This window comes from Panthera onca, chromosome B3 (assembly GCF_046562875.1).
Source record: "Panthera onca isolate mPanOnc1 chromosome B3, mPanOnc1 haplotype 2, whole genome shotgun sequence".
Taxonomy (NCBI): Eukaryota; Metazoa; Chordata; class Mammalia; order Carnivora; family Felidae; genus Panthera; species Panthera onca.
This window is the reverse complement of record NC_138344.1, coordinates 86,340,400-86,368,119: the sequence shown is the minus strand read 5'-3', so window position 1 is coordinate 86,368,119 and position 27,720 is coordinate 86,340,400. Positions and strand designations below refer to the sequence as shown.

General features: G+C 35.7%; 1 protein-coding gene across 1 annotated transcript in view; it reads right to left on the bottom strand.

Annotated features, from left to right (window-relative positions):
* The window catches only part of TTC6 (tetratricopeptide repeat domain 6), a 201,928-nt gene that overhangs the window by 120,390 nt on the left and 53,818 nt on the right, over positions 1-27,720 (bottom strand). The window contains exons 3-5 of the mRNA XM_060619579.3: positions 15,763-15,855; positions 9,943-10,146; positions 3,873-4,006 (exon numbers count right to left, since the gene is read on the bottom strand). Of these exons, the coding sequence (XP_060475562.3) occupies positions 3,873-4,006; positions 9,943-10,146; positions 15,763-15,855 (431 nt within the window). The remainder of the gene's footprint in view (positions 1-3,872; positions 4,007-9,942; positions 10,147-15,762; positions 15,856-27,720) is intronic.

Genomic DNA, 27,720 nt, shown 5'->3' with positions numbered 1-27,720 from the left:
CATAATTTGATTTAGTCATTCAATTTTCTTTCTCCATCTTCAAAACTGGGTATAGCTTCCAAGGTTGAACTCCTCTTTGAATATTGGAAAAGTAAGCTTCAGTGTTTCAACTATTTCCTCTTGTGCCAAGACCTCCCAAATTTCACCTCCGGTATCACTATCTTACCTAGATTCCTCATCCTTAAGATACAAAAGATTGAGCCATCTTTGAGTCCTCTTCCCTTCACCTGCACATCCTATGAAAGACTGAGCTTCTCTGCTTCCCAGGGCTGCTGCTTCTCCCTCTTCACTTCCAACACACTCCTGTCAAGGTCCTTATCACCTCAGCCTGCATTAGCAAGGGTGGATTGAGTACCACATCCTCTGTCTCTTCCTCTCTTCAATTCCTCCTGCAAATTCTGCCACATTGGTCTCTAAATACTCCTTTGCCCAGCACAATGGCTCTCTGTTGCTTGCTGCATTCATCTAATTTCCTCTCTAAGTTTCAAGGCTCTTAGCATGTGGCCCTACTTCTAACACAGTAGTTAGAGTCAGACTGCCTCTGTTGAAATCCTGTTTAAAATTATTACTAGGTCAGGGGTGCCTGAGTAGCTCATTCAGTTAAGCATCTGACTTCAGCTCAAGTCATGATTTCATGATTCATGAGTTTGAGCCCTGCATAGGGCTTGCTGCTGTCAGCACAGAGCCTGCTTTGGATCTTCTGTCCCACTCTCTCTCTGCCTCCCCCCTACTGCCTCTCTCTCTCTCTCTCTCTCTCTCTCTCTCTCTCTCAAAATAAATAAATAAACTTAAAAAAATAAAATAATCACTAGGTCGTACGCAAGTCTATTTATATTTTGGCAAATAGGAAATAACATTAGCACATCCTGGATAAAGTTACTTTAAGGAAGAAAGGAATTGAGAACAAACTGATGGCTGCCAGAGGATAGGGGGTGGGGGATGGGCAAAATGGGTGAAGGGGAGTGAGATATATGGCTTCCAGTTATGGAATGAGTAAGTCACGGGAATAAATGGCACAACACGGGGAATATAGTCAAGAGTACTGTCATAGCGTTGTGTGGTGACAGATGGTAGCTATACTTGTAAACATAGTATAACGTATAGAATTGTTGAATCACTATGTTATATACCTGAAACTAATGTAACATTCTGTGTCAACCATACTTCAATAATAAGGACTGAATGCATTTAAAACAGTATCTCTCAGGGGCGCCTGGGTGGCTCGGTCAGTTGAGCCTCTCACTCCTGGTTTTGGCTGGGATCATGATCTCAGCGGTTTGTGAATTCAAGCATGGCCCACATCAGGCTCTGTGTTGACAGCACAAAGCCTGCTAGAGAGTCTCTCTCTGCCCCTCCCCCGCTCATGCTGTCTCTGTCTCTTTCAAAATATAAATAAATAAAATAAAACAGTATCTCTCACATGGCAGATATTAGCTATTATATCAGTCTCCAGGACAATTCACAGGGCCAACAATATCTGTCAGTTCCTTCAGTTGTGGATCAAATGCTGCCTTTTTGTCCGTGCTTACACATCCTTCGAACAAGGCCTCCAAGACAAACTTCTCTGCAAAATTTACTGTTTTTTTTTTTAAATATCTCTTTTCATACATTGCCTTCTTCTTGTGCCACCCCTTCTGACCCTTTGTCTAATGGGTTGATGCCAATATGTCCATCAACTGCTCCATGTGTTCTAGACGGTAGCATACATAGTATGAAGAAGAAAGACTTTAGGGTTGGCTGGGCCTGGATCAGAATCTCAGTTCTAACACTTGCAAGCTATAGCACTGGTCTCCCCGGAGGTCTTCTGTAAGATAAAAATTAAAACCCCTAACTAATGCCTTTGTAAATCGATAATAAGAAGTCCTGGCCTGTGGAACTCTCAAGAAATGCTTGTTTTATTTTTATTGCTGTTGTTATTAATTTGAACTGGACAGCACCTAACCCATTGCTAGGCACAATATGGACATTACTGAATCACTAATACAGAACAGTTTATATCATTTCCAAAATAGCATAGGGCTCAACAAAAACAGGACATAAAACGTACACGTTTGAATAGGACAAAGCTGCAGGAGCAGGGGGGTGAAGAGAGGTAAAACCAAAGCATTTGGAAAAGCCTGAGACAAAGAGACCTAACTGGAGAAGTGAACATGGGTGTCCAGAAAGCCAGGGATCCTGAGAAAGGATTGGGGGGGAAAAAAGGAGGGGAGAAAAAGGTGAGCTCTGATGTCAAGCTCATCCACATCATCGTTCTTTCTGGAACAGGTCCTGGCTAGTGGAATGTACTTGAGATTACATTACCAACTTTTTTTTTTCCTTAAAAAGCATCACAACCAATCTGAATTCCTATGTTCCATCATACTCTAATAACAGATTTGTAAGTGAATCTCCCTAGGTTATTGAGCTAAATAACATCACGTTCCAAGAGATGGATGAATTCCCAAGAAAACAATTTAATGTGGGGGATAGTCACAGGTGAGAAAAGTTATGTAAAAAAAAGGTCTAAATAAAAAGGAGCAGCGAATAAAGGATTTTCAGAAACATTTTTCCAAAATTCCCTTTCATTATATAAATTTCTTAACTATCAGGTTTTCATTCTTCTGCATCTTATTCTTATTTCTCTCCAATGGAAATTTCTCATTTCAATTTTAATGAATTAACACAGTACTATATATTTCAAAAAGATCTACAAATATTTTTGGCATGTTCAAGAAAGGCTGAATGTTTTTATAGCACACTCTCCTTAAACAGGACTATTTGTCATTCTTTGAAACACTAAGACATAAAAAAGAAAAGACTCTGACTCTGTGTGTGGCCACACTACTTTGCTTAATGCACTAAATGCAAGGTTTTTTAGGGAAAAAAATCAAGAAGTTTCTGCTTCATTGATAATCTGACAGTAACTATTTATTGAAGGTAAAATACTTGTTGTCTGCTGTCACTATTTGTTTTAATACATAATCTTGCTAACTAAATGAGCTTAAAGCAATGCAGATAAGCAATGGCATGTACAGGGTCACTTAAATGCCAATTTGACTCTTTCATAAACTTTGGAATTCTTTTCCCATGAGTCTACTCTCAGCTACTAAATTGTGAGTAATATCCATTTACAGAGTTTAGGCTGGCCATAAAAAGGTTGTCTTCCATGTCCAGCACACCTTTCAATGCCCTAAGCAACAACAAAAGCTAATAATTAAAGCTTTTTTGAGCCCTAATAAAGAGTTGAATGAAGAAGAGTCTAGAATAAACCAACCCATAAAAATCTAGTGGTAAAATAAGGAAAAAATCAGTTTCAGCAAGGTGATTGGCAAAAGATAAGCCCATAAATCTAACTTGCATTTATACATTATTATTCAAAATTGTGGTTGTATCCCTGTGTATTAAGAATTTCCATTAAAAATGAGGGGGGGGGGAATAAAACATGATATAATGGTAGAGAAAAATAAGGTCATCTAAATTACCAAATTGGCCTATAAACATTTTATGTTGGGTTAAATTTTATTTCATTTTGCCATAACAAAATTAACCCATATAATAAGCAGTTAATACAAATTATGCATTACCGTGACCAAAAATATCAGATCTGACATGTTAACATTTAATTTTCCTTTGTCTCAAAAAGAGCTATTTTTATTATAGTTATGTCATTGGTATGTCATTAAACTAAGTGCATTGGTCAAAAGCATTAATAGAAAGAAGTGTGAAGTATAGCATATATATCCTAACCATAATATCTGATACCAACTCTTCCTATGGGAAAGTTTAACTTAGATCTCATATATGAATTTCCTCAATATTTCTTCTTCCTTTAAAAATGCATGTTCAGTTATCAAAGCTACTGACAGTAAAAATTGTAAACATAAGGAAGTTACTTTTTTTTAGGTAGTTTTTGATCCTGTTGGGGTTTTGTACACCTTCCTTGTCTCTGTTGTGGAATTCCTAATTTACTTTTTTGTGTTTGCTTAGCTTCTTTTCCTCTGATTTGCAAAAATTCTGATGATTTCACCTTCAAGAAAATATAAAGTATGCTGTTAAGGAAAGTTGTAACATGAAAATTAGATCTTTCTCTCATATTTAATGGTTTATCTTATATTGAAGCTCCTAATTTTTATATATATTTTATAACAGAATATAAACCCTAAAGGTAAGTTGATACTTTCCTCTAAATCCTTGCCTAGGTTTTCACATATACACCTCAATAGCAATAAAAATACTAGTACCATATTTATCTGTAATATTTTATTTATTGCCTTAAAACTATTAAAGAAGAAATACAAGATATTTTTCCTCCATAAATCTTCTCTTCTTGATTGGTATTTTTTCTTTAAGATTTTATTTTTTTAAGTAATCTCTACACCCAATGTGGGGCTTGAACTGAAAACCCCGAGATCAAGAGTTGAACGCTCCACTGACTGAGCCAGACAGGTGTCCCTTGATTGATATTTTTAATAGAACTTGCCCTTAGTCTCTTTGAAAGTTTGGCATGACTGGTGGTTGCAACCACAAGCCAAAATGAATAACTGTTTTGAGCAATGTTTATCAATTTGTACTTATTATACTATTGTATTGTTTTCTATTTCTACTACTTGAGAAAAATCAAATGCATTTCTGTTTCTTAAATAATTGCCTTTTAATCATTATAGATATTAGTAGTATTGTTTTTCTAGATTTCCTAGAAAATTTTCAGAATTCGTGATAATAGTTCATCTAAAAATATTTTTTCTCTGTTGGTTGCTTTGTTTGTTTGTTTGTTTGTTTTTAAGCTGGATTTAAGGAAGAAAGCAGAGAGAACTTCCTTAGGGAAAGCAGAAAGATATGGTTGAATAAGTAGAAGGAGGCCAAATAAAGAGAGGTTCTCCTAAATTAGGTCCAGGGTTTGGGCTCCCTGCAGTAAATAGGAGAGAGCTATTGCAATTTCATAGGTAAAGAAGTGATGATGAATAAGAAAAGCTCAGAGTACAGACCATTCCATCTCACTACCTAGTTAATGTTTGAATTTCCCTAAAGTTTCTCCATCTAATGGTCATCTATCCTGGCTTGAACACGATGAGGAAAAGAGGACTTGGATATATCCAAAGGCAGCCACTCTCTCTGAAACTCTCCCAGTTTGTTTGTTTGTTTGTTTGTTTGCTTGCTTGTTTGTTTGTTATACAGCCTAACAATTTTTACCCACCAGTCTCATTTCAAACCTCAGGAGCACACAGGTACAATCTAGCTCTTTCCATTTGATTGACAATCAAATATTTGAATACAGCTGACTCTCCTGGACCCATTTTCTCCCAGATAAACATCATCAGTCCCTTCAATTCTTCCTTACATGTTTCTGAAGTACTGTGCTTTTTCATCTTGAATGTTCTCTTCCAAATGGTCTCCAATTTGTCAGTGTCGCTCCTGGGATTGGATACCCAGATCCGAACACAACATTTGAGGTGTGATGTGATCAGATTAACCAGGAGAAAGATGATCCTCTTTTATGGTATTCGTCAATCAGCACAAACTATGATTGCACTTACCTTCCTATCACAAACCTAAGTGATAGCCTAACATTCTGAGGTCTTTTTCACATTTGCTCTACATCACGTCACCTCATATCTATGCACTTAGCCTATGGACCCAAGGGCAGAACCATTCACACATTTATCCCAATTAAATTTCATCTGAGGTCTGGCCAACCAAATCTTACCAATCTCATTTGGATGTTATCTAAAAATCCAATCAGTAAATCTTCCATATTCTCATCCAAATTACTAGGAAATATGTTGAATTAGACCCAGCCCTGTTGCAGTCCACTAGGGACTCTTATGACGAGCTGTGCATCTTTTGCATAACTAATTACAAATCCATCTAGTAGTTCACCTGATTGCACTCTTGTCTACAAAACTGTCATTTGGAAGCTTACATAAATGGATTGCTATAATCCAAAGGCTAATAACAATAACTAATGTTGATTGAGCATTGTTGTAGGCCAAGCACTTCACCATGATAGCCTTGCATTGAACTCCAGGTCTAACACTTTTCTGATGTTCAGTCTAGTAATTCTAGAAAAAGAAATAAGGTTGATCTTCTGTAGCTTGTCCTTAGGAAACTCATGCTGGCTCCAAGTGATGGCTGTTTCCTCTTATAAGCAGTATACAGGGGCTCTTACAAGGTTGTTAAAATTCTTTTAACGAATCATTTAATCATTCCAGAGTTTTGTCCAAGATCAGTGCATACATACAGAAACCATAACCCTTATCCTTAAAAAAATAAAACTCAGATTTTCAGCTGCCAGTCTCCAGGCTTGTAGGTCCTCTCCTACTAACTACAGCACCTCCTCAAAGCTGCTGCTGACAGGGGTGCAACAGGCTTCAACCTATCTACCTGAGCTGACAGGCTCAGATATCGAAGTTAACTCTGAAAATCTTTAACCAATCTTGGGCTTCAAGTTTCTTTTATCACTTCTTTTTCTTTTCGTTCTAAACTAAAGATTATTCTCCTTGTCAGATTTAAGAGAAGCAAAGTACAAGTTTATCAGCTTCCTTTTCTCTATGTCATATTTCTGTTTATTTAAAACTTCAGCCTTTTCCCAAAAATAAATTAAGGTAGCTCTGTCACATGTTGTCATCACATTATTCATTCATAATGACAGGGCTATCCTTCCTTTTTTCTCTCTTTGCTCTTAAACTAATATGAAAAAAAATACTTTTTTTTTTTTATTCTTAGCGTGATTCACAGGCCTAAACACATTCTGAATCTTAGGGTTTTTGATATAATTGTTACAGCCACATGCCACTTTTATGTTTATCTATGGATGTGTATTTCTTATTTCATCTTTTGTGTATTTTTAAAACTCTGAATGGAATAGATCACTCATAACTGTTTTCTGAGAACTGGAGGGATTTAGGGCATCCCACATCTCTTAAACTTTCTTCCATTTAGAATCTCAGGACAAGTGGTATCTACATTTTGTACAGACTTTTTACCCTTTTCCTTCCTAAAATGCTCAACAATCCTCTCACAAGCCCTTGTGTCAGTCATTTCTTCATAGTCACCATTATCTAATTTGTCTTTTTTATTTAATTTATCTAAGTCATGTTGGTCATGACTTAGAGCAGAGTCCTAATAACATTTATTATACTAATGAGCTTCTAAGAATATAAGTGGCCAACAAGGTAAAGACTGATCAAATTCTGTTTTTTGTTTTTTGGGTTTTTTTTCCTGAATGAGACCTTCTGGCATTTTTCTGAGCAGTGCTCTTTTATCACACCTTTTGGGTAGTTCTATTTGCTATGTCAAAAGAGGTCTTCTTGTCCCCAAATCTGGCCTGGCTTGCTGGAGTATATTGTTCCTCATTCCTGTGCTAGAGATGCTAGAGACTAATTTTATGACCTCGAATGTGCAGAGTAAAGTTCATGGATTACAACTGATCTTGAAATGTTAATGCAAATAAATACAAGATACTTGGTGGGATGAGTCACAGGAATACTTCCAGTGCCATTTTCTATGGCATTTTTAATATGTCCCACACTATCCCAAAAACAATAATCCATAAAGGTCTTTTTTGGTCCTCTTTTCCTCCTCTTGAAATACTTCTGGTTCCAGTTTAGAGCTCTCTTAATCCATTCTCCAAGTCTTTCTTGTCCAACTATTTCTCCTAGTTTAATGAGGACACTCCATCCCTAGTCATTTTTGCAAGTGAGAGTCTGTTTTTGTACTTAACCAGACACCTGTTTATTGTTGTTATGAAAAACGGTGTTGCCAAGGGGTAAAGAGTAAAGGTTCCAGAATTAGACCATCTCAGTCCAAGCCCTGCCTTCATGACCTAACATGATATTTATACTTGGACAAGTTATTTATCTTCTTTATGACTCAGTTTATTCAAATACAGTCTTGTTAAGAAATCAATTATTAGGAAAACATAAGATAACATATGTAAAACACTTAGCAAAGTGTTTAGCATGTGGTAAATACTCAATAAATTTAATTAACTTAGGGAAGGACTGCCTCTTTTGACCAAAAATAAATACATTTCCATAATTTCTTAATAATATTTAACAGCAGTCACAACAATCCAAAAGAATTAATGTGAAACTTTTCTAATGAGGGATTTGAATTGCTTCCAGGCCATGGTGGTTAAATTGCTATCCAGAAAGTCCATGTCATTTTTTAACACATTTAGTAGCTAATCATTTGCCTCTCATGCCCACATTTTATTTCCAAAGTCCCAATGTTCAGGTAGAAGTATAGATGAAAACACTACCTGTGCCCAACAGCCTAACACTTTTTCATTAAGATGCCATAGTCTTTAAAGATACTGTCGGAAAGGAAAGGAAAGGAAAGGAAAGGAAAGGAAAGGAAAGGAAAGGAAAGAAGAGAAAAAAGAGAAAGGAAAAGAGTATCTAAGATCTCCACACCTAGAAGGTGTCAGCCTGAAACACAGGATTCACCTGGAGGAGTTAGCAATGAGTGGGTTCACTCAGCCTTGGCAGAATTCATTTCATACCCCAAGTGTAAGCTATAGAAAGATAGCATGACTTCTGATGAAGTCTGTAGCTCATCATAGGATAAGTCCTTTCTCTATAGCAATGGTGGATTTTCTCTGGTCAACTATTATTTGTGCACCTTCCTTATTACCCATTATTCCCAAAAGATCAATATGCCAGCAAGATGAACTTAAGAAAGTAGGGCTTGAGAAATGAAGGAAAAAAAAAACAACAGGAGGAAACTGCACTAATCCAAACATAACGTCACCAGGACCCAGACTAGGTTGAGGGCAACTGGAAAAGACAAGGAAAAAAATTACAAGCAATGTTAGGAGGCAGGGTGTCTGGCTGGCTCATCTGGTAGAACATGCAACTCTTGATCTTGGGGCCATGAGTGTGAGCCCCAAATTGGGTGTAGAGATTACTTAAAAATAAAATCTTAAACAAATAATAATGTTAGGAGGTATCTAAGCCTTGGAGACTGATTATGGGTGAAAGCAAGGGAAGGGAAGATTACAGATAAATCCAAGGTTTCAGAGTTGGGATTTGTGGCACAGGTTGAAGAATAGCCAGTTGAACTGGGGAAAACAGAGCAGGAACATGGTCTTCAGTGGGGAGAGGGGACCCAAAAGGAGAGGGAAGGTTATTACCCAAGAAGTAGTATCCATTTGAGTAAGTCAGAGAGCTATCCATGGTAATAATCAAGACAGTATTTTGTGGTTCAGAAAAAAAAAGTGGCTTTTTTAATCCTAATAATAATGTACCAATTTTTGGGGTCCCTGGGTGTCTCAGTCAATTAAGCATCCGACTCTTGATTTCGGCTCAGGTCATGATCTCACAGTTCATGGGTTTGAGCCCAGCATCAGGCTCTGCTCTGGCAGCACGGAGCCTGCTTGGGGTCTCTCTTTCCCTGTCTCTCTCTTCCCCTCCCCCACCTGCTCTCTCTCTCAGGATAACTAAACATTAAAAAAAAATGTACCATTTTAAATAAACTCATTTAAGTCAAAAAGTAACTCAGATTAAAGAAAAGTAATAAGCAAATAGTAGTAAGGCAATACACAAACATGGTAAAAATTATTAAATTACACATATATAAAATGAATTTGGAAAGCATTCTCACAATAGGAAAAGACTCAGGGTTAGGATAAACCTATAAACAGGGCAAAGACGTAAAATATACAAAGTTCACCCAGTCCTGGTCCCTGGGCTATAGTTCCTGACTCCCTCAAGATGGTAATGGGAGGACTCTTGGTCAATTTCTGAAAGCCCTGAGGTTCCTTCACTCCTTAAATATGTGTCTTCTCTCTCCAGAGTTGTAATTAGGTTTGAGACTAAAAGTCTGCAAAACACAATTTGCATATTAGAGAGCACTTTTTTCAGGGGGAACCTACCTCCATGCCTTGGCCCTTACCCAGGCCATTTTTTCACATTTGCACATCCTCAACAATCATAACTGTTTCCAACACAAATAATGTTTTACCTTTAAAGACTTGGCTGCTTTGGAATCACCTACGGGCTGTTCATCTTTCAAAAGTTTACTTGATTCATCTGCTGGTTGAACTTCCAGAGTTTCCTGAGATTTAAATACTATGCTTTCTGTTTCTGAGACTCCCCACTCCAATACATCCTCTTGTTCAAGCTGGAAAATACTTGATAAAGTTTCAGGAAGTTCCTCAAGCACATTCTGTAGGAAAACATAAATGTATGTTTAAGATCTTCTTATTGGTTCTTCCAAAGTTTTAAGTCACACAATGTTTCTTTCTAACCATAAAATGATTATAAAAATGCATGATTGAAATTAAACAAAGATAGTAAGTTTCCTGTGAAGATTTAGAAATAGAAGCTCAAATTGAGTTAAAAATGTAAAGGCTACCAAATTATTTCCTCTGGCTCTTGTCTCAGAAAATACAACTACCCCCAGGTTATTATGCACCAACTCTAAGGAAATCATAAGACTTCAGTCTTACCCTGACTTCACCCCACACGCATACAGAATCAAGGCCCACAGAAACAACTGACCTCTGCCCAATCCGAGGTTCTCTGGTCCTAAGAAATGTGGTTCCTACTAGCCAGATGCTCCTCCAGAAGACTGATCTCAGGTCCTCAAAGAAGAGCTGACCCAGAGGTCTCAAGAAGACCACCCAGACATCCCAACTCTATCCCAAGCCCTAATGAAAAATTCTCACAAAATATCACTCTTAAAACTATTTTGTCTTCCTTAAAAATGTCTCAGTGGGGCGCCTGAGTGGCTCAGTTGGTTAAGCATCTGACTCTTGATTTCAGCTCAGGTCATGATCTCATAGTCATGAGATCAAGCCCCGCATCAGGCTCCATGCTGTGTGTAGAGCTTTCTTGGGATTCTCTCTCCCTCTCTCTCTGCCCCACTCCCACTCATGGTGTCTCTCTCTCTCACTCTCCCAAAAGAAAGAAATAAACATTAAAAAAAAAAGTCTCACTGACTTAATCTGTATCTCACCAAGTCTTATGGAAAATATCTTTATAGCCATATTTGGATATTAACCAATTTTAAACCAAGATTATTTGGGATTATGGAGTACTGGCAGTTAAAACTTCACTGCCTCAAATTAATAGATGATAAAACTAGTCTGACTTACCTAAAAATCTGAATTCTAGAGAATGACTTGAAAATGCAATTGTATCACTTTGTTCTTGATACATTCATTTGCTAATAAGTAAAATAAGAGGTAAAGCTGGCAAACAGTACCAAATACTACATAAATGTCTTTATTACGCCAAAAGGGATGGCTAAACCAAGAAATTTCCATTTATAAAATTAAACTTTAATCTGGAGCTCATATTTTTATAAAACTGCTTACTGGACACTACTATAATTTATTGTAACTAGATGGGACATTATTCAAATCCTATATCTGTCAATTAACAGATGTATGATTTTGGTCAAGTTAATTAACCCTTTTTAGTCTCATTTTCCTCACTGATTAAAAAAAAAGAGGTTAACAAAATCTTTTTCATAAAATGGCAGAATAGATACCCTAGAGGGACAGGTGCCATGGGCCCTATGCTGTCTACTTATGACAAACTCATTCGTTTCATGCACCACAGATTTGGCACTGTTTATCACTCTCTTTCTTTTGAATTTCTCTTCTACTGGCTTCAACACACACTCCCAGCATTCTGGTTTGGAGGACTAAACAGATGAAGGCACCACCCTCCAAAATAGAAAATGAGGAAGAAAAGTTTGAGGAGAGGCAAATGACCCTCTTTAGTACTCATCCCAGCCTTATTTCTCCACAAAATGTTTACTGGTCCTATCACTCTGTGCCCTGCCTCTATTTCAGAATGTATCATACTGTATTATAATTGTCTAGGTAATCATTATCACAGTTGTAATCATCAACATATAGAAGCATTATCTCATTTAAATTTAATCTTCCACCACAACTCCATGAAGTAGGAACTGTTTGTAACCCCATTTTGTGGATGAAGAAATGGAGACTTACAGAATTAAGTAACCTGCCCAAGGTCACACTGACAGTAAGTAGCAGTGCTCTGTTTGAACTTAGACAATCTGATTCCAACCTGTACTCTCTTACCCTCCTTCCCCTATACCCAACAGACTAGCACTTCTCAAAGTGTGTTCCACAGACTCCTGGCAATCTTTGAGCCCCTTTCAGATGATCTGCAGTGTTAAAACTATTTTCAAAATAATACTAAACCTTATTTGCTTTTTTCACTGTGTTGACATTTGCAGTGATGATGGAAAAGCAGTAGTAGGTAGAACAATGAACCAATACTTTTCTTTTTTTTAAATTTTTTTAATGTTTATTTATTTTTGAAGGAGAGAGAGAGAGAGAGAGACAGAGCATGAGCAGGGGACGGGCAGAGAGAGAGGGGGACAACAGAATCTGAAGCAGGCTCCAGGCTCTGAGCTGTCAGCACAGAGCACCACGTGGGGCTTGAACCCACAAACCCTGAGATCATGACCTGAGCCAAAGTCAACCAACTGAGCCACCCAGGCACCCCTGAACCAGTACTTTTCAAATTATTAACACATGAGATTACAAAAGTGTACAGGGGTAAAGAGCCATTCAAAGAGCAAGGCAGATCAATGGATTTTAATGTAAGGATATACAATAAGTTAATTTACCTTGTTTCAGGTTCCCCATTGCAACTCATCTTTAAGAAACTACCACTTGTACAGTTTGGATGTATTAATAGAGAATAGTATCCATAATTATGTTAAAAGGCTATTAAAATGTTACTCCCGTTTCAATCTGTATGAGACAAGACCTACTGAATATACTTCAACCAAAAGAACATACACAACAGATTGAATGCAGAAACAGATATGAGACTCTAGCTCTCTATTAAATCAGGTATTATAGAGATTTGCAAAGAAAAAAAAAAAAAGTAAAACAATGCTACCATTCTTGCTAAATTATTTTTTGGATACAATTTTTTTCTTAATATGTTTTGTGTTCATATGTAATTGAACATAATAATTGTGTTATTATTTTAAATTAATGAATAAATATTTTATATTTTTCTCAGTTTTAATTTCAATTATGGTATATATTGGTTGAAATAATCCACATAAACAAAAACTCCTTTGGGTCCTTAAAATATTTTCTAAGAGTTTAAAGGCATCCTGAGAACAGAGAGTTTAAGTACATTAAAACTTTAAAGTCTGGGGCCCCTGGGTGGCTCAATCAGTTGAGCATCCAGCTTCGGCTCAGGTCATGATCTCATGGTTCATGGGTTTGAGCCTCATGTCGGGCTCTGTGCTGACAGCTCAGAGTCTGGAGCCTGCTTCAGATTCTGTGTCTCCCTCTCTCTCTCTGTCTCCCCACTCTCCCACCCCCCACCTCTCAAAAATAAATAAACATTTTTAAAAAACCTTAAAATTTGAGGATTTCTTAAAAAGGAAATTGTGTCTGGGGCATCTGGGTGGCTCAGTCGGTTGAGTGTCTGACTTCAGCTCAGGTTTTTGATCTCATAGTTCGTGGGTTCAAGCCCCGCGTCAGGCTCTGTGCTGACAGCTCCAAGCCTGGACCTGCTTCAGATTCTGTGTCTCCCTTTCTCTCTGCCCCTCCTTCACTCGCACTCTGTCCCTCTCTCTCTGTCTCAAAAATAAAAAACATTAAAAAAAATTTGTTTTAAAAAGGAAATTGTGTCTTACCTATCTTTTATGTCTCAAGTACTTAGTGCACTGTATATCATCAGCAATTATTTGTAAATGAGTGAATGAATAAATAAAAGAAAATGATATCAGTTTCTTCCTCTGCTATGTATTTAGTCTCTATTTAGAATATTCATTGAACGGTATTGTACTTTGTCTCTTTATCTATTGGTCTACTCCATACAATGAGTTCTTCAAGGTCAAGAACTGTCTTTTCTATCTTTGTATTAACCATGTCTACAATAATATCTATCACATTGTAGAAAAGGAATAAATAAGTTCCTTGATTTTTTTATAATTATGTGAGGAAATCATTCTCCATGATGATTCAAAAACTATTATATTTAAAATGGTGGGTACTTAAAATAAGTTGTATCAAAGAACTGAGAGACCTTTGGCCTGTGGCACTGAGATGTTCACAAGTGAAGCTACATACTCTGAGGATGCCAGGCACAACTTAGAAAGAACAGACCCTCTTCAAATAAGAGCATGTTGCTCTATGCTCCCCCAGAAAAATGTCAGCTCAGGAATCTTCTAGAACTCCAAGGGACAAGTAGGATAGACAGGTAGAGTTCTGCTTTCTAGCAGAGTAGGCACCCCGAAAAATGTATCTAGAAAGATACCACAGAGGAGTCTTTTTACCATGACCAGGTATCAAATTAAAAGGTACTTACTTTATGTCAGGGTACCTGGGTAGCTCAGTTGGTTGAATATCTGACTCTTGATTTTGGCTCAGGTCATGATCTCACACTATGTGAGTTCAAGCTCTGTATCAAGTTCATGCTGAGTATGGAACCTGCTTGGGGTTCTCAATCTCTCTCTCTCTCTCTGCTCCTCTTGCTCTCGTTCTATCTCTTTCAAAATAAATAAACTTAAAAAAAAAAAAGGTACTTTACCTATTAAAAAGCCAGTGGCCAGAAGAGGTCCAGTGATTGCTTATAAATGTCAAAGCTGAGAGAATGGTTCCCACAAAATTACAAGGAAATCAATATTTTTGTTTAAATCTTTATTTTAAATAGTCAAGATAATGTCTAAGCTAGGCACCTCATAATTGGCCTTTTTCATAGGTTCCTGAAAATGGTATCTTTTCCTATACTTTACATGAACATAATAAATGGTATTAAGTCACTTCATTTATTAATGAAGAACTTCTATTTTTCTGCACCTAACTAATCTTGTATTTTGAATTTACTATACCTATTAGAAGTTCAGACATCAGAGGTTTCAATATCTACCTGTAAATGGTGATCCCTAGAGGCAACTACCATAGATGTCAATCTTAAGCCCAAAGCATATGTGGGAAAGCTTCAAAATTGATTTAGCCACATATTAGTGCCACACATCCTGGGTCCTGAGGTAGGAGATGAGAACACAAAGCAGAAAAAGGCATGGTCTCAACCCAGAAGCATTTCAAACTCTAGCAGTTTAACCAGTTGTGGAAAGTAATATCACTGGATCCATGGCTTTTGTGAAAAGATCCCATATATTTTCTAACCATGACATATTATCATAAAAATGAAGTGTGAAGTTTTATGTATGTGGATTCACATTTTCAGGAACTATAGAGCTTGCAATTTAACAATAGTTTACAAATTCTTTATAAAGGAAATGACCATTGTGCCATCATTTGTATTATGTAAATACAGATTTCTATACACATGGAGCTGCGCCCCATTCATAGGGAATATGTTCCAGATTGCTTTGAATCCTGTAAATATTTTGCCAATGATGGATGGAAAGGAAACTTTATTTCTGAAACAAACTTCTGTCATCAACAGTCCATATTTCTCCACAAAATTTTTCCCCCATCAACAATAGAAAAAATAAAATGATGCTTTCTTAGAAGCTAATAACTTTTAATTAACTCTCCAACTACTTTCTAGATCTAAATGCCTAGACCAGAGGAATTGTTAAAATCTTTCCCTTCTGAAAAGAGTTTTGGGCCTTATCTCCAAAGGTCTATGATAGGCAGCAACAGTGACCGAAAAGAGCCAAGACTCTCAAAGTGATATTGGATTAGGGATTTTTACAGTTAAACACACCTCTAAAATAAATTCTTTATTTAGATAAGCATTCTAGCAACAAGACACAGGCTACTACTTCAATATTGGCAGGGAGGATTCTTATTAAAGACTTTACCATTTGAGGTTCCTCAAAACTTATCTGTAATCCTTGCTCCGCTGGCACTTGAGATGGCTTGTGACCGTACTCTTTCCCCATTAAAGATGTATCCTTGAAGAAGAAAAAGAAAACAATTTAAATAATGACAGTTTTTAAAATCATTGAGCTATATTATTCAATGCAGCAAAATTCTACTCATTTAATCAGTGGGGAATAAATACAAGCTAATCAATACTATGCAGTAAATGAGAAATATAAAACAAAAGACACAATAAAAATATTTTGTCTATTATTCTGACTTCTCGGCTTTTTAAATTATTGGCATCTGTAGGTATATCATCAGATTTAATAAGACAATTGAGTAAAGGTAGAGATACTGTAAAACACGGCTATTAAATGGCTGCACAAGAAAGATAAAATCAAAACAAAAATTTAATCTAATCAAAAGCAAGAAGGAGTATGATTATACTTAAAATTTCAATAAGTATAACTGCTAGTATCATTTTTATCACTACTAATGCTAATTGCTATGATATAGTCTCTATTCAGCTGAAGTGGTAAGAAGACAGTCCACCACCACGTCTAACAATGAATAGTAATAAAGAGACCCAGCTCCTGCCCAAAGTGTAAAGTCACAGACCAGGTATCAACAGGCAAGTTATTTTGCTCCCCTTAACCTCAGTTTTATCCTCTTTAAAACAGGCATTTGACCATATGACTTTTGACACCCCCTTTCTCCTCCAGATTTTTAGTACATTCACTATAAACCTCAGAAGGGTCACACATCGGTAGTGGTGCTAAATCAGCTCTAGAGTAATGGCTTCTTAGGACTTTAATAACATTTTAAAATAATGCTGGAAAAGATGAAGCTGATCTTCAAGTAGCTTAATGGACTTTTAGAACAAACTCTATCACTTTTGAAAGGAAAACAACAAAATCTCATATTCTACAATGTAAAATGCACAGTATTCAGCACTCAATCAAATTTGACCAGTCTCATGGAGAAGCATGAATATGTGACACTTAAAAGAAGAAAAATTAGAAAAAGAGTCAGAAATGATAGATATGTTGGAATTAGTGGATAAGGATCTTGAAATTTCCAATATAAATATAAAATGCTCAAATATATAAGAGGAGCATAAGATATAAAAAAAAAAAAAGAATTGGGCACCTGGGTGGCTCAGTCAATTAAGCATCTAACTCTTGGTTTTGGCTCAGGTCATGATCCCATGGCTCAAGAGGGAGCCCCATGTAGGGCTGTGTGCTGACAGTGTGGAGCCTGCTTGGGATTCTCTCTCTCCCTATTTCAGCCCCTCCCCCACTCTCTCTCTGCCCTTCCCATGCTCACTTGGTCTCTCAAAATAAATAAATAAGCTTTAAAAAAACAGAATCAAATGGAATGTCTAGATAAAACACATTATCTAAAATAAAAATTTCACTGAGTGGCATTAATAGCAGAGAAGACATTGCAGGAAGATAATATTTGTTAACTTGAAGACATAGAAACAACACACATGAATCACAGAGAGAAATAAAAACTGAAAGAAAATTAATACCCAGTCTAACATAATCTTTCATTAGAGTCCCAGAAAAGGGAGTGTGAAGGGAGCAGAAAATATTTGTACAGAAAAAAATGGCCAAAAGTTTCCAAATTTGATAACAACTATAAACCCTTGATGCAAAAATTTCCATGAATTTCAAGCAGAAACACACAAAGAATACTATGCCAAGCACATTATAGTCAAAATGAAGAAAACTAGTAATAAAGCAAAAAATCTCATCAGCATCCAGAGAAACATTAAGTAAAAAGAAACAAATAATTAGTGGTAACAATTACCACAAACTAACATTGCAGGCTTCCTATCAGAATTATGCAGACTGGAAGACAATGAAGCAACATATTTAGAGTACCTGTACTGAAAGAAAACACTGTCTACATAATATTCTATAACCAGCAAAATTATCTTTCAAAACCAAAGGTGAAATACTTTTTCAGCAAACTAAAGGTGAAAGAATTCATTGCCATCAAACCTGCATTACAAGAAATGTTAAAGGAAATACTTTGAGCAGACGGAAAATGGTATCAGGTCAAACTTTGAATGCACACAATGGAAATAAGTAGTAGAATGATTTAAAATGTGTGTAAAATAAAAAGAGACATTTTTCTCTTTTAAAATTTTTTTAAATATAATGAATGGTTTAAATAAAATTAGTAATGTATTGTTTTATAACATATATAGATATGAAGTATGCATTAATGATAGCACAATGATGGGAGAAGGGAAAAGAAGTATTCTTCTGTAAGTTTCTTATACCATATGTGAAACATTATATTATCTATAGGGATAATTTAAATATGCACATTGTAAAATCCATTAGCACCTACAATAAAACAATAAAACAAAGAGGTAAATAAACTAAGTAGTACAAAATACCATAAAATGCTTTAAAAATAATTAAAAGAAGGCAGGTAAAGAGGAGGAAAAAAACAATAAACAAATGTGGCATATAGAAACCAAATAGCAAGATAGTAAACATAAACCCAACCATATCAATAATTCTATGTAAATGGTTCTAAATACTCCAGTTAAAAGACAAAGATTGTCACGGCAGAGAAAAAGAAGACCCTACTATATGATTGCTATAGGAAACCTACTTTAAGTATAAAGATATAAATAAGTTAAAAGTAAAAGGATTAAGGGGGTTATAACACACAAACATTAATCATAAGAAAACTGGAGTGGTTGTATTAATATCAGACAAAGTAGACGTCACTTCAAAACAAGAAATGTTAGCAAGAAAGAGAAGATAATTTCATAATAATACAAGAGTTAAGTTCCTCAGAAAATATGAAATTACGCACTAATGACAATGCTTCAAAGGACATTGAAAAAAACTAACAAAACTGAAAAGAGAACTAGAAAATTTCATTATTATATTTGGGAATTTCAAACCAACACTATCTGGCCCCTGAGATTTAGCTTTTTATAAATATACTAACTAAACAGGAAATGTAAAATGTGAAATCCTACAAAAATTTCTTTACAATATTTTAGGTTTATAAATGTAACATTAAAGTATAAAACCCTGACAATAATGAACACCAAATTCAGGATATCATTCACACCTGAGGAGGAAGAGAATTATTGGAATTGGAAACAGGTACAAAGGGGGCCTCTACTTTACTTGTAATTTCCTATTTATTTAAACAATCTGAAGTGAGTATGACAAAAAGAGTAAATTTTGAAAAATCTGGTGAGTACTTTTTCTACAATTGAAAATATTTTATAATAAAGAAATTTCTAAACACATTTCATGTAGGTAATGTAACAATGTCAAAGATGGATTAAAAATATCTTAATAAAGAAAACTAGGGATGCATGGGTGGCTCAGTCAGGTAAGCATCCAATTTCAGCTCAGGTCACAATCTTGTGGTTCACAAGTTTGACAGTTCTGTTCTCAGTCTTGGGCTGACAGCTCAGAGCCTGGAGCCTGCTTCAGATTCCGTGTCTCCCTCTCTCCCTGCCTCTCCCCTGCTCATGCATTCTCTCACAAAAAATAAAAATAAAAATAAATAAAAAATAAAAAAAGAGAAACCTATAGTTTACCTTACTTGTGAACATAAATGGGAAAAAAATCCCAATTAAAATATTTTCAAATGAAACTAATCATCATATTTAGAAACAATAAATCTTGACTAAGGAAATTCTTCCCAGAACTACATGGAAAATTCATTGCTAGTTCATAAGATTAACAGATTAACATGGAAATTCATATGATTAACTCAGTAACTGCTGAGGATGACCATCAATAAAATTCAACACCTATATCTGAGTAAAAAGTAACTAGAAACAAAAAAACTTAAACCTCACGGGAGATATTTGCAGATTCCTGCACCAAACATATTTCAAAATAAAACATTAGATAGATGAGGCCTAATGCAACAAGTAAAGAAACACCACATGTATAAATAACATAGAGTAGAAGACCAAAAAGTTACTATTAGTAGATTATGTGACCATATATTTCATGGAAAAAAGAAAATTAACTGAAAAACTAGTAGGCCAAAGCATATCTAATAAATTCAATAAATAAAATTTCATACCAGCAATAACCACTTAAGATCCCATTTTTAAAATAAAAATAAGCAAATAATATAAGCAATAAAATGCATGAATCTCAAAAACATTACGCTTAGCAGAAAAAGCCAGGTTAAAATGGTATCAGAAAAGCCAAAAATAGCATCCATCTCCAAACCACCCAATAAAGTAAATATAAAGACAAAAATATATGAAAACTTAAAAGTATTTGTCAAATTAAAGTCCAATGCCTGGGCTTTTTCTTTTTTTTCTATGGGTCATACTTCCTTGTTTATTTGTATGCCTCATAATTGATTGTTGAAAGGCTTATAGCAACCCAGGGAGCACTTTTTAATGATGACTAATCACAGTAAGAACAGTGAGTATGTTTAGTGTTTTAACTTGCCCTATTCCCATAATCTGGGAATAAGCAGTAGTCTTGAAAAATAAAGATAACAATAAAATAAATATTTTAGTAACTCTCAGCCATAAGAATGTCTATCAGTTGTTTATGGTCAGTCTCAGCCTATCAATAGTGATGCTATTAACTGGAAATACCTGTGGGCAACTACCTGGGCTCATACTATTTGTGGTGAGCCCTCGGAGACATTTCCCCAACCACAGCAAATGTTGTGGCTGGATCAGCACGTGCTGTTCTTATTATCACTACAACACATACCCCAGCAACAACTACCAGGGAACTTTGAAAAGACAAGGTTTATCACTTATGAGTTCTAAAGGGTACATGGCATACCAAGGAGCACACAGTGAGTTTGTTAGGAGAAGGAGGGAGAGGAATGGGACATGGACCTGGGGTTCTGACTTTATTAGAGTTGAAGTGGGATGCCCAGGGTTTACCAGATTCACTATTTATTGGTGAATTTAAAACACAAGTGTGGGAATTAAAGCACAGGAAAGAAAACACAGGCAGGTAGTCAAAGGATTATCCAGGTCAACCAGAACTTTCCAAAAAAGGGAAACTTCATGGTTGGGGCAGCCTGGCTCTTTATCTAGTTGTGTAGTTGACACACATTCAAGATGGATGTCTTTTAAATGAATGCCTTAGCGATCAAAACCTGAATGTCAGGCACTTACATTACAATCAAAAAAGCTAATTGTCAGGTGCCTACACTACATTGATTTGCACACCTTAGGCTGTGCACATTCTCTGAAAAGACTAGAAGTCCTAAGTTTTCACCTCCGACTGACACTGAGGCTCTAGGCAAGCTGAAAGTTAGAACTAACTCAGGGTTGTAAATTGTCTGCCTGAGGACTGAGGTATGTCCCAACACACAAAAGAGCCCCTCCGAAAATCTGAGACACATTGGTTCCAGGCATTCAAGAAAATCTATATTCAATCATTACCTGACCACTAAGCTAATAAAACAGAGACTTCAGTGGCCACACACAACAGAGAATACAAACTTCACAAAGTTAGTTCAAGAAAGCCACTAATTTTTTTTAATTACAACAAGAAAAACAAGAACAACAATAGGAAATAGCACCATTAACAAACCCTGGGGGGAGAAGTAGGATCTTATTTCCACAATTATCACATTATATTATTTTAAATGTCCAGTTTATAACAACAACCAAAAACAAAAACAAAAACAAAAAACAAACAAACAAACAAAAAGAGACATGCAAAAAAAAACAAGAAATTATGGCTCAACATAGGAAACAAGATATAGAAACCATCCTTTAGGAAGCTCAGACATTGGACCTATTACATAAACACTTTAAATCATCTTTTTAAATACATTAAAAAGCTAAGGAAACCTTGTCAAAGCAACTGAAGAAAAGTATAACAGTAATGTCTCAACAAATTGATAATACCACTAAAAAAGCAGAAGGAAAAAAAATTAAAAATAAAATAAAAAGACAAATAAACCACTAAAACTGACCCAAGAAAAAGCAGAAAAATTTATCAGACCTATAACAAATAGAGAGATTGAATCAGTAATCAAAAACCTTCCTACAAAGAAAAGTCCAGGACCAGATGGCTTCCCTGGTGAACTCTACCAAACATTTTTTTAATCTTTCTTTTTTCATTTAAATGTTAATTTATTTATTTTTGAGAGAGAGTGAGAGAGAACAAGTTGGGAAGGAGCAGAGAGAGAAAGAGAGCACAAGCCAGGGAGGGGCAGAGAGAGGAGACACAGGATCCAAAGCAGTCTCCAGACCAAGCTGTAAGCACAGAGCCCAATGCTGGGCTCAAATGGTGAGATCAGGACCTTAGCCAAAGTCAGGCACTTAACCTTAACCGACTGAGCCACCCAGGTACCCCTCTACCAAACATTTAAAGAAAAATTAACATCAATCCTTCTCAAACTTTTCCAAAATATAAAAGAGGAAGGAAAACTTTGTAACTAATTCTATAATTCTAATACCAAAACCAGATAAAGACACTGCAAGAAAAGAAAACTATAGACCATTTTCCTTATGAGTGTAGATGCAAAAATCCTGAATAAAGTACTAGCAAACTGAGCCAGGAGCAAACTATGATGACATGGTCAAGTGAGTTTTATCCTAAGAATTCAAGATGGTTAAGGGGCACCTGGGTGGCTCAGTCAGTTAAGCATCCAACTTAGGCTCAGGTCATGATCTCACAGTTCATGAGTTTGAGCCCTGGGTCAGGCTCTGTGCTGACAACTTAGAGCCTGGAACCTGCTTTGGATTCTGTGTCTCCTTCTCTGCAGCTCCCCCACTTGCTCTCTCTCTCTCTCTTTCTCTCTCTCTCTCTCTCAAAAATAAACATTAAAAATTTTTTTAAAAGAATTCAAGATGGTTAAATACATGAAAATCAATCAATATAAAATATCTCTTGAACAGAATGAAGGGAAAATGAATAGACATTTCTCCAAAGAAGACATGCAAATAGCCAAAAGCACTTGAAAAGATATTCAAAATCTTTAATCATTAGGAAAACACAAATCAAAATCACAATACCACTTCACACTCACCAGGATGGCTATAATAGAAAAAAAAGACAATAACATGAGTTGGTGAGAAAGTGCAGAAATTGAAACTTGTACATTGCTGGTGGGGACGCAAATGATGCAGTCACTGTGAAACAGTTTGATGGTTACCTAAAACTTAAACATAGAATTACCATATAATCTAGCATTTCTGCTTTTATGAATATTCCTAAAAGAATTGAAAGCAGGTATTCAAACAGACATCTGTACATCGATTTCATAGTAACACTATTCACAATAGCCAAAAGGTGGCAACAACCTGATATCCATCAACTGATGAATGGATGAAAAAATGTGGCACATACATACAAATGGAATATTATTCAGCCAAAAAATAAAAAATGAAGCACTGATGCATGCTATAGCATGGATGGGCCTCAAAAACAGTATGCTAATTGAAAGAAGCCAAACATAAAGGCCATACATATATTGTATGACAGCATTTATATGAAAAATCCAGACTAGATAAATCCATAGAGTCAAAAAGCCAACTAATGGTTGCCAGGCACTGAAAGCAAAGTGGGGAGAGCAGTAGATGGGGGGGTGACTGCTTAATGTGTATGAGTTAACCTTTCAGGTGAGGAAATTGTTTGGGAACCAAATGGAGTTAATGAGTCTATATTGTGAATATACTAGGTTTCCATTGAATTGTTCACTTTAAGATGGGTTAATTTTATGTTATGTGAATTTCACTTCAATGTAAAAAGAAAAGTGATTAGTATGATAAGGACTTGGAGATATTCTCTGCTCATTTGACATTTTTACTAACAGTAAAATGTATACTTGATAGTTATAAGACATTGTCCTATGACAAAAGGACTTATTTTTGTTTGTATTATAATACATTCATAGAATATATTATAGAAAAATTCACATGTGACATTTAAAAAAGACCTGTAATGTAAAAAATAACCATTTATTGACAATAATTTTGCTAGTGTTAGATTAAATTCTAGCAACAGAGACACATAATGGATGTGTAAAGAGTAAAAAGCAGTAAAAAAAAAATGCTTCCTCTAACCTTAGGAAATATATTAATTAGTAAGTCAAATTTAAAAAATAGTAAAATAGTTGCTTCACTTAATCTCAGGAAATTAATTAATTTATAAGTCAAAAAAAACATAATCATCTTCATGGCAGTCTCAAGTGAAAATTATATGGAAGGCAGTATGATAAGTTGGTTGAACATACATGCTCTGTGATCCAATTGCTTGGATTTAAATCTTGCCTCTGTTACTTTTGGGCAGACATGAACAAAGTACTTAATCTCTCTGGGTCTCAGTTTTATAAAATGGAGATAATAATAGAACATACCTTTCATGTTTATTATAAGGAATAAATGAGATTATACATGAATATAGAAAATATTCTGTACATAATAGCTATTATTATTCACATTAAAATAAAAACAAAATAAGGATGCCTACTGTCACTAACATCATTTGACATTATACTTACAGATTCTAGATATGAAACATAAATAAAACATACAATTATAGGAAATGATGTAACCAAATTACTGTTTTTTGAAGAGGCTATCACTGTATGCCTAGAAAACTCAAAAGAATCTAATGCAAAAGTATTAGAAATGTTATTTAGCAGTTAAATCCATTAACAAAAACCAAATTTAGAAAATGAGAAAAGGGGGGAGCCTGGCTCACTCAGTGAAGCATGTGATTCTTGATCTCAGGGGTGTGCGTTCAAGCCCCACATTGGGCATGGAGCCTACTTAAAAAAGGAAAAAGGAAAAAAGGAACAAAATCACAAAAGCAACAAAAATATAAACTATCAAAACAGTGCCTTAAGAGTGTGAGGAAAACTAAAAAACTTTATTGAAGATACAAAAGTTGACTTGAATCAGAAATCTTGGATTTGGGACTAAAAAAAAATTGAAAAATTTTAAGAGAAATACAATTACAGTAGTCCCTTCTTATCCACAGGGGATATGTTCCAACATGCCTGAAACCACAGATAGTACCAAACTCTATGTATACTGTGTTTTTTCCTATAAAGACATACCTATGATAAAGTTTAATTTATAAGTTAGGGACAGTAAGAGATTACTAATAATAACTAATAATAAATAGAACAATTATAACAATATACTACAATAAAAGTCATGTATATGTGGTTTCTCTCTCAAAATATCTTACCGTACTGTACTCACCCTTCTTGCAATGATACGGGATGACAAATGTCTATATGACAAGATGAAGTGAGGTGAACGACGGAGGCATTGTGACATAGCATTAGGCTACTATTGACTTTCTGACAATATGTCAGGAGGAGGATCATCTGGTTCCAGACTGTGGTTGACTGTGGGTAACTGGACCCACAGAAAACAACACCATGGATAAGGGGGAGCTACATGTATTAATGCTATTTTGTCCACCTGGGTCAGAAACTATAATAACTAATATACTTCTACATTTTTCACATGGTCTGTCAGAGTTGAACAAATTTTTTTAACTTTTTTTTAAAGTTTATTTATTTTTGAGAGACAGAGAACATGAGCAGGGGAGGGGCAGAGAGAGAGGGAGACACAGAATCAGAAGCAGGCTCCAGGCTCTGAGCTATCAGCACAGAGCCTGACACTGGGCTGGAACCCACAAACAATGAGATCATGACCTGAACCGAAGTTGGATGTTTAATCAACTGAGCCACGCAGGCGTCCCTGAACAAATTTTTAAACACCTGAAAATTTATAAAGCTATGAGCAGCCCAGCTTCACAATCCTGGATACATTTTTCATGTGTTTCACAGAGCAGCTTCGACCTCTCGTGTCTACCTTAGAGTCCAGAATGTCAGAGCCGGAAGGAACTTGAAAGATCAGTGAAGTCTGAAGGAAGCGCAGATTTCAGCCACTGAAACCAGAGCTCGGAGCCCCAAAGTGTGCTGTGTAGTATTCAAAACAAACAGAGCCCACGGTCTTTCCCCTGAACCGCTTCTAGCCGCTGGACTAGCAACAGAAGCAGCAGTGTTCCTCTGGCCTGTTAGGCAGAACCTGTGTTCTTTTCAAATCCTCTTTAAAAGAAGAGAGGTGCTGAGCGCAACTTTCCCCCTACTCTTCCTCATGCAATCCAAGTTCTCCCCAGAGGAGGCTGGCTGCAAAGACATGGGCCAAAAGAATGTTTTTAACGGATACTCTTTTAAGATTTCGTCAGCACTTATTCAAGGTGCGCTATCTTTAAATAACTTACTACGAAGTTTAAGTTTCAGAAAGAAGGAAAGAAAAGACATTTTTATAGCCCTAAACTAATACTTGTCCACACAGGTTATTTTCTTGAGAAACAGCCCTGATTTGCATTGACTTTTTCTTGTTTCCCCGCAGGCAAAACCCTGCTGGCATTGGCCTGCAGAATCCTGCTTACGGGACCAAGAATGTGTCAGGGCTGCTTTGCAAACCTTCCCAACCACATTTGACTTTTTTTTTTTAATTAAACATTTTACATGATTGTTCTGGATGGCTGGATCATATATTCAGTAAACTGTCAGTTGTAAAAAAATATGATTAAAAAAACCAACTTGAATGGCTACCACATAAATTTAAATATCAAAATTGTTACAGACACTATCTATAACTAACTATGTACGGTATCTTTTCCATAAAGTCCTAACAGAATACAGTCCATGATTTCCACTTTTCATATTACTTTTCTGATAGGTGCCCTATCTCATAAAACTATAGAGTACTTTTAGAAAAAAATTATTGAAGCATTCATGAAAAGTTTGTTTAATCCAGGTCATCTAAAACAGATATAATCAGAAAAATATTTCCAGAATATTATCAAGTAATGCACTATCCCTTACTCCTTAACATTCATACCAGGGAAGGCAACACAAATCTAGGCTTTTCCTTTCAAATACCTACAGATAAATATGAATGAATATGCCTGCTTCTAGGTTATGGTATCTACTATATCAGATATGATATTCCTCTGAATTAAGCAATAATTATTCAGTGATTTAGGACCAGCTATTGACCAACAGTGTGTTACAGTGCTTTAGGGCCAGGGATCCAAGAGAATTAGAAGGCAAGGTTCTTTTCCTCAAGAAGTTTACAATCTAATTAGGGAAATTAAAATAACAGACTAGAAATAATTTTTTTTAATACAAAGCAATGTACTCAAGCAACCTAATTATTATGTACAGGACCCAAGTTCAACAGGGATTCAGTTTATAGGCAGAGATGAGGATAAGAGTACAAATATCAGAATATGCACCAGTTCCAATTATGCCTCTGAAAAAAAAAAAAAAAAACTGGGGCTGGGAGCAGAGGAAGAGGGAAGGGAGAACAGCGGTTCTCATTTCATATCTTAATATAAGACCACCTGATTAATTATATGCCTGTATCAATTCACGTTGAAAGTTTTTATACCTCTTTTATTTATTTAGCCAACAGGAATTTATAATTCTAAAACTTTCAAGACATAAACTGAAAAAGGATGAAAACATTTTTGTTATGGTTTCTCAGATGACATTAAATCTGAACATTTCTATCAGTTTTTGCTGTCCCTAAAATCAAATAACAAGTTCAATTTATTTTCTTAAATGTTTTCTATTATAAAATCATTCAAAAAATTTAAAACTTACTAAGTTAGCACACACCTAACCTATCCTAATATTCAGCAAAAACATTTGTAGTACCATTCCCAGGTCTTATTAACAAAAAGGCTCTGGGAGCTAGTGTCCAAGATGGTCCCTAGTGATTTCCACCTCCCAGCAGTTCCCTCCACAGTGAATAGGGCTAACTTGTGTAATCAATAATCAGTAAGATATAGCAGAAATGATAGTGTATAGCTATGTCGTAAAAGATACAGCAACTTCCACCTACTCTCTCTTAGATCACTCACCCTAGGAGAAACCAGCTGTCATGTTAACACTCAAGCAATCCTATGAAGAGGTCCACATGATAAGGA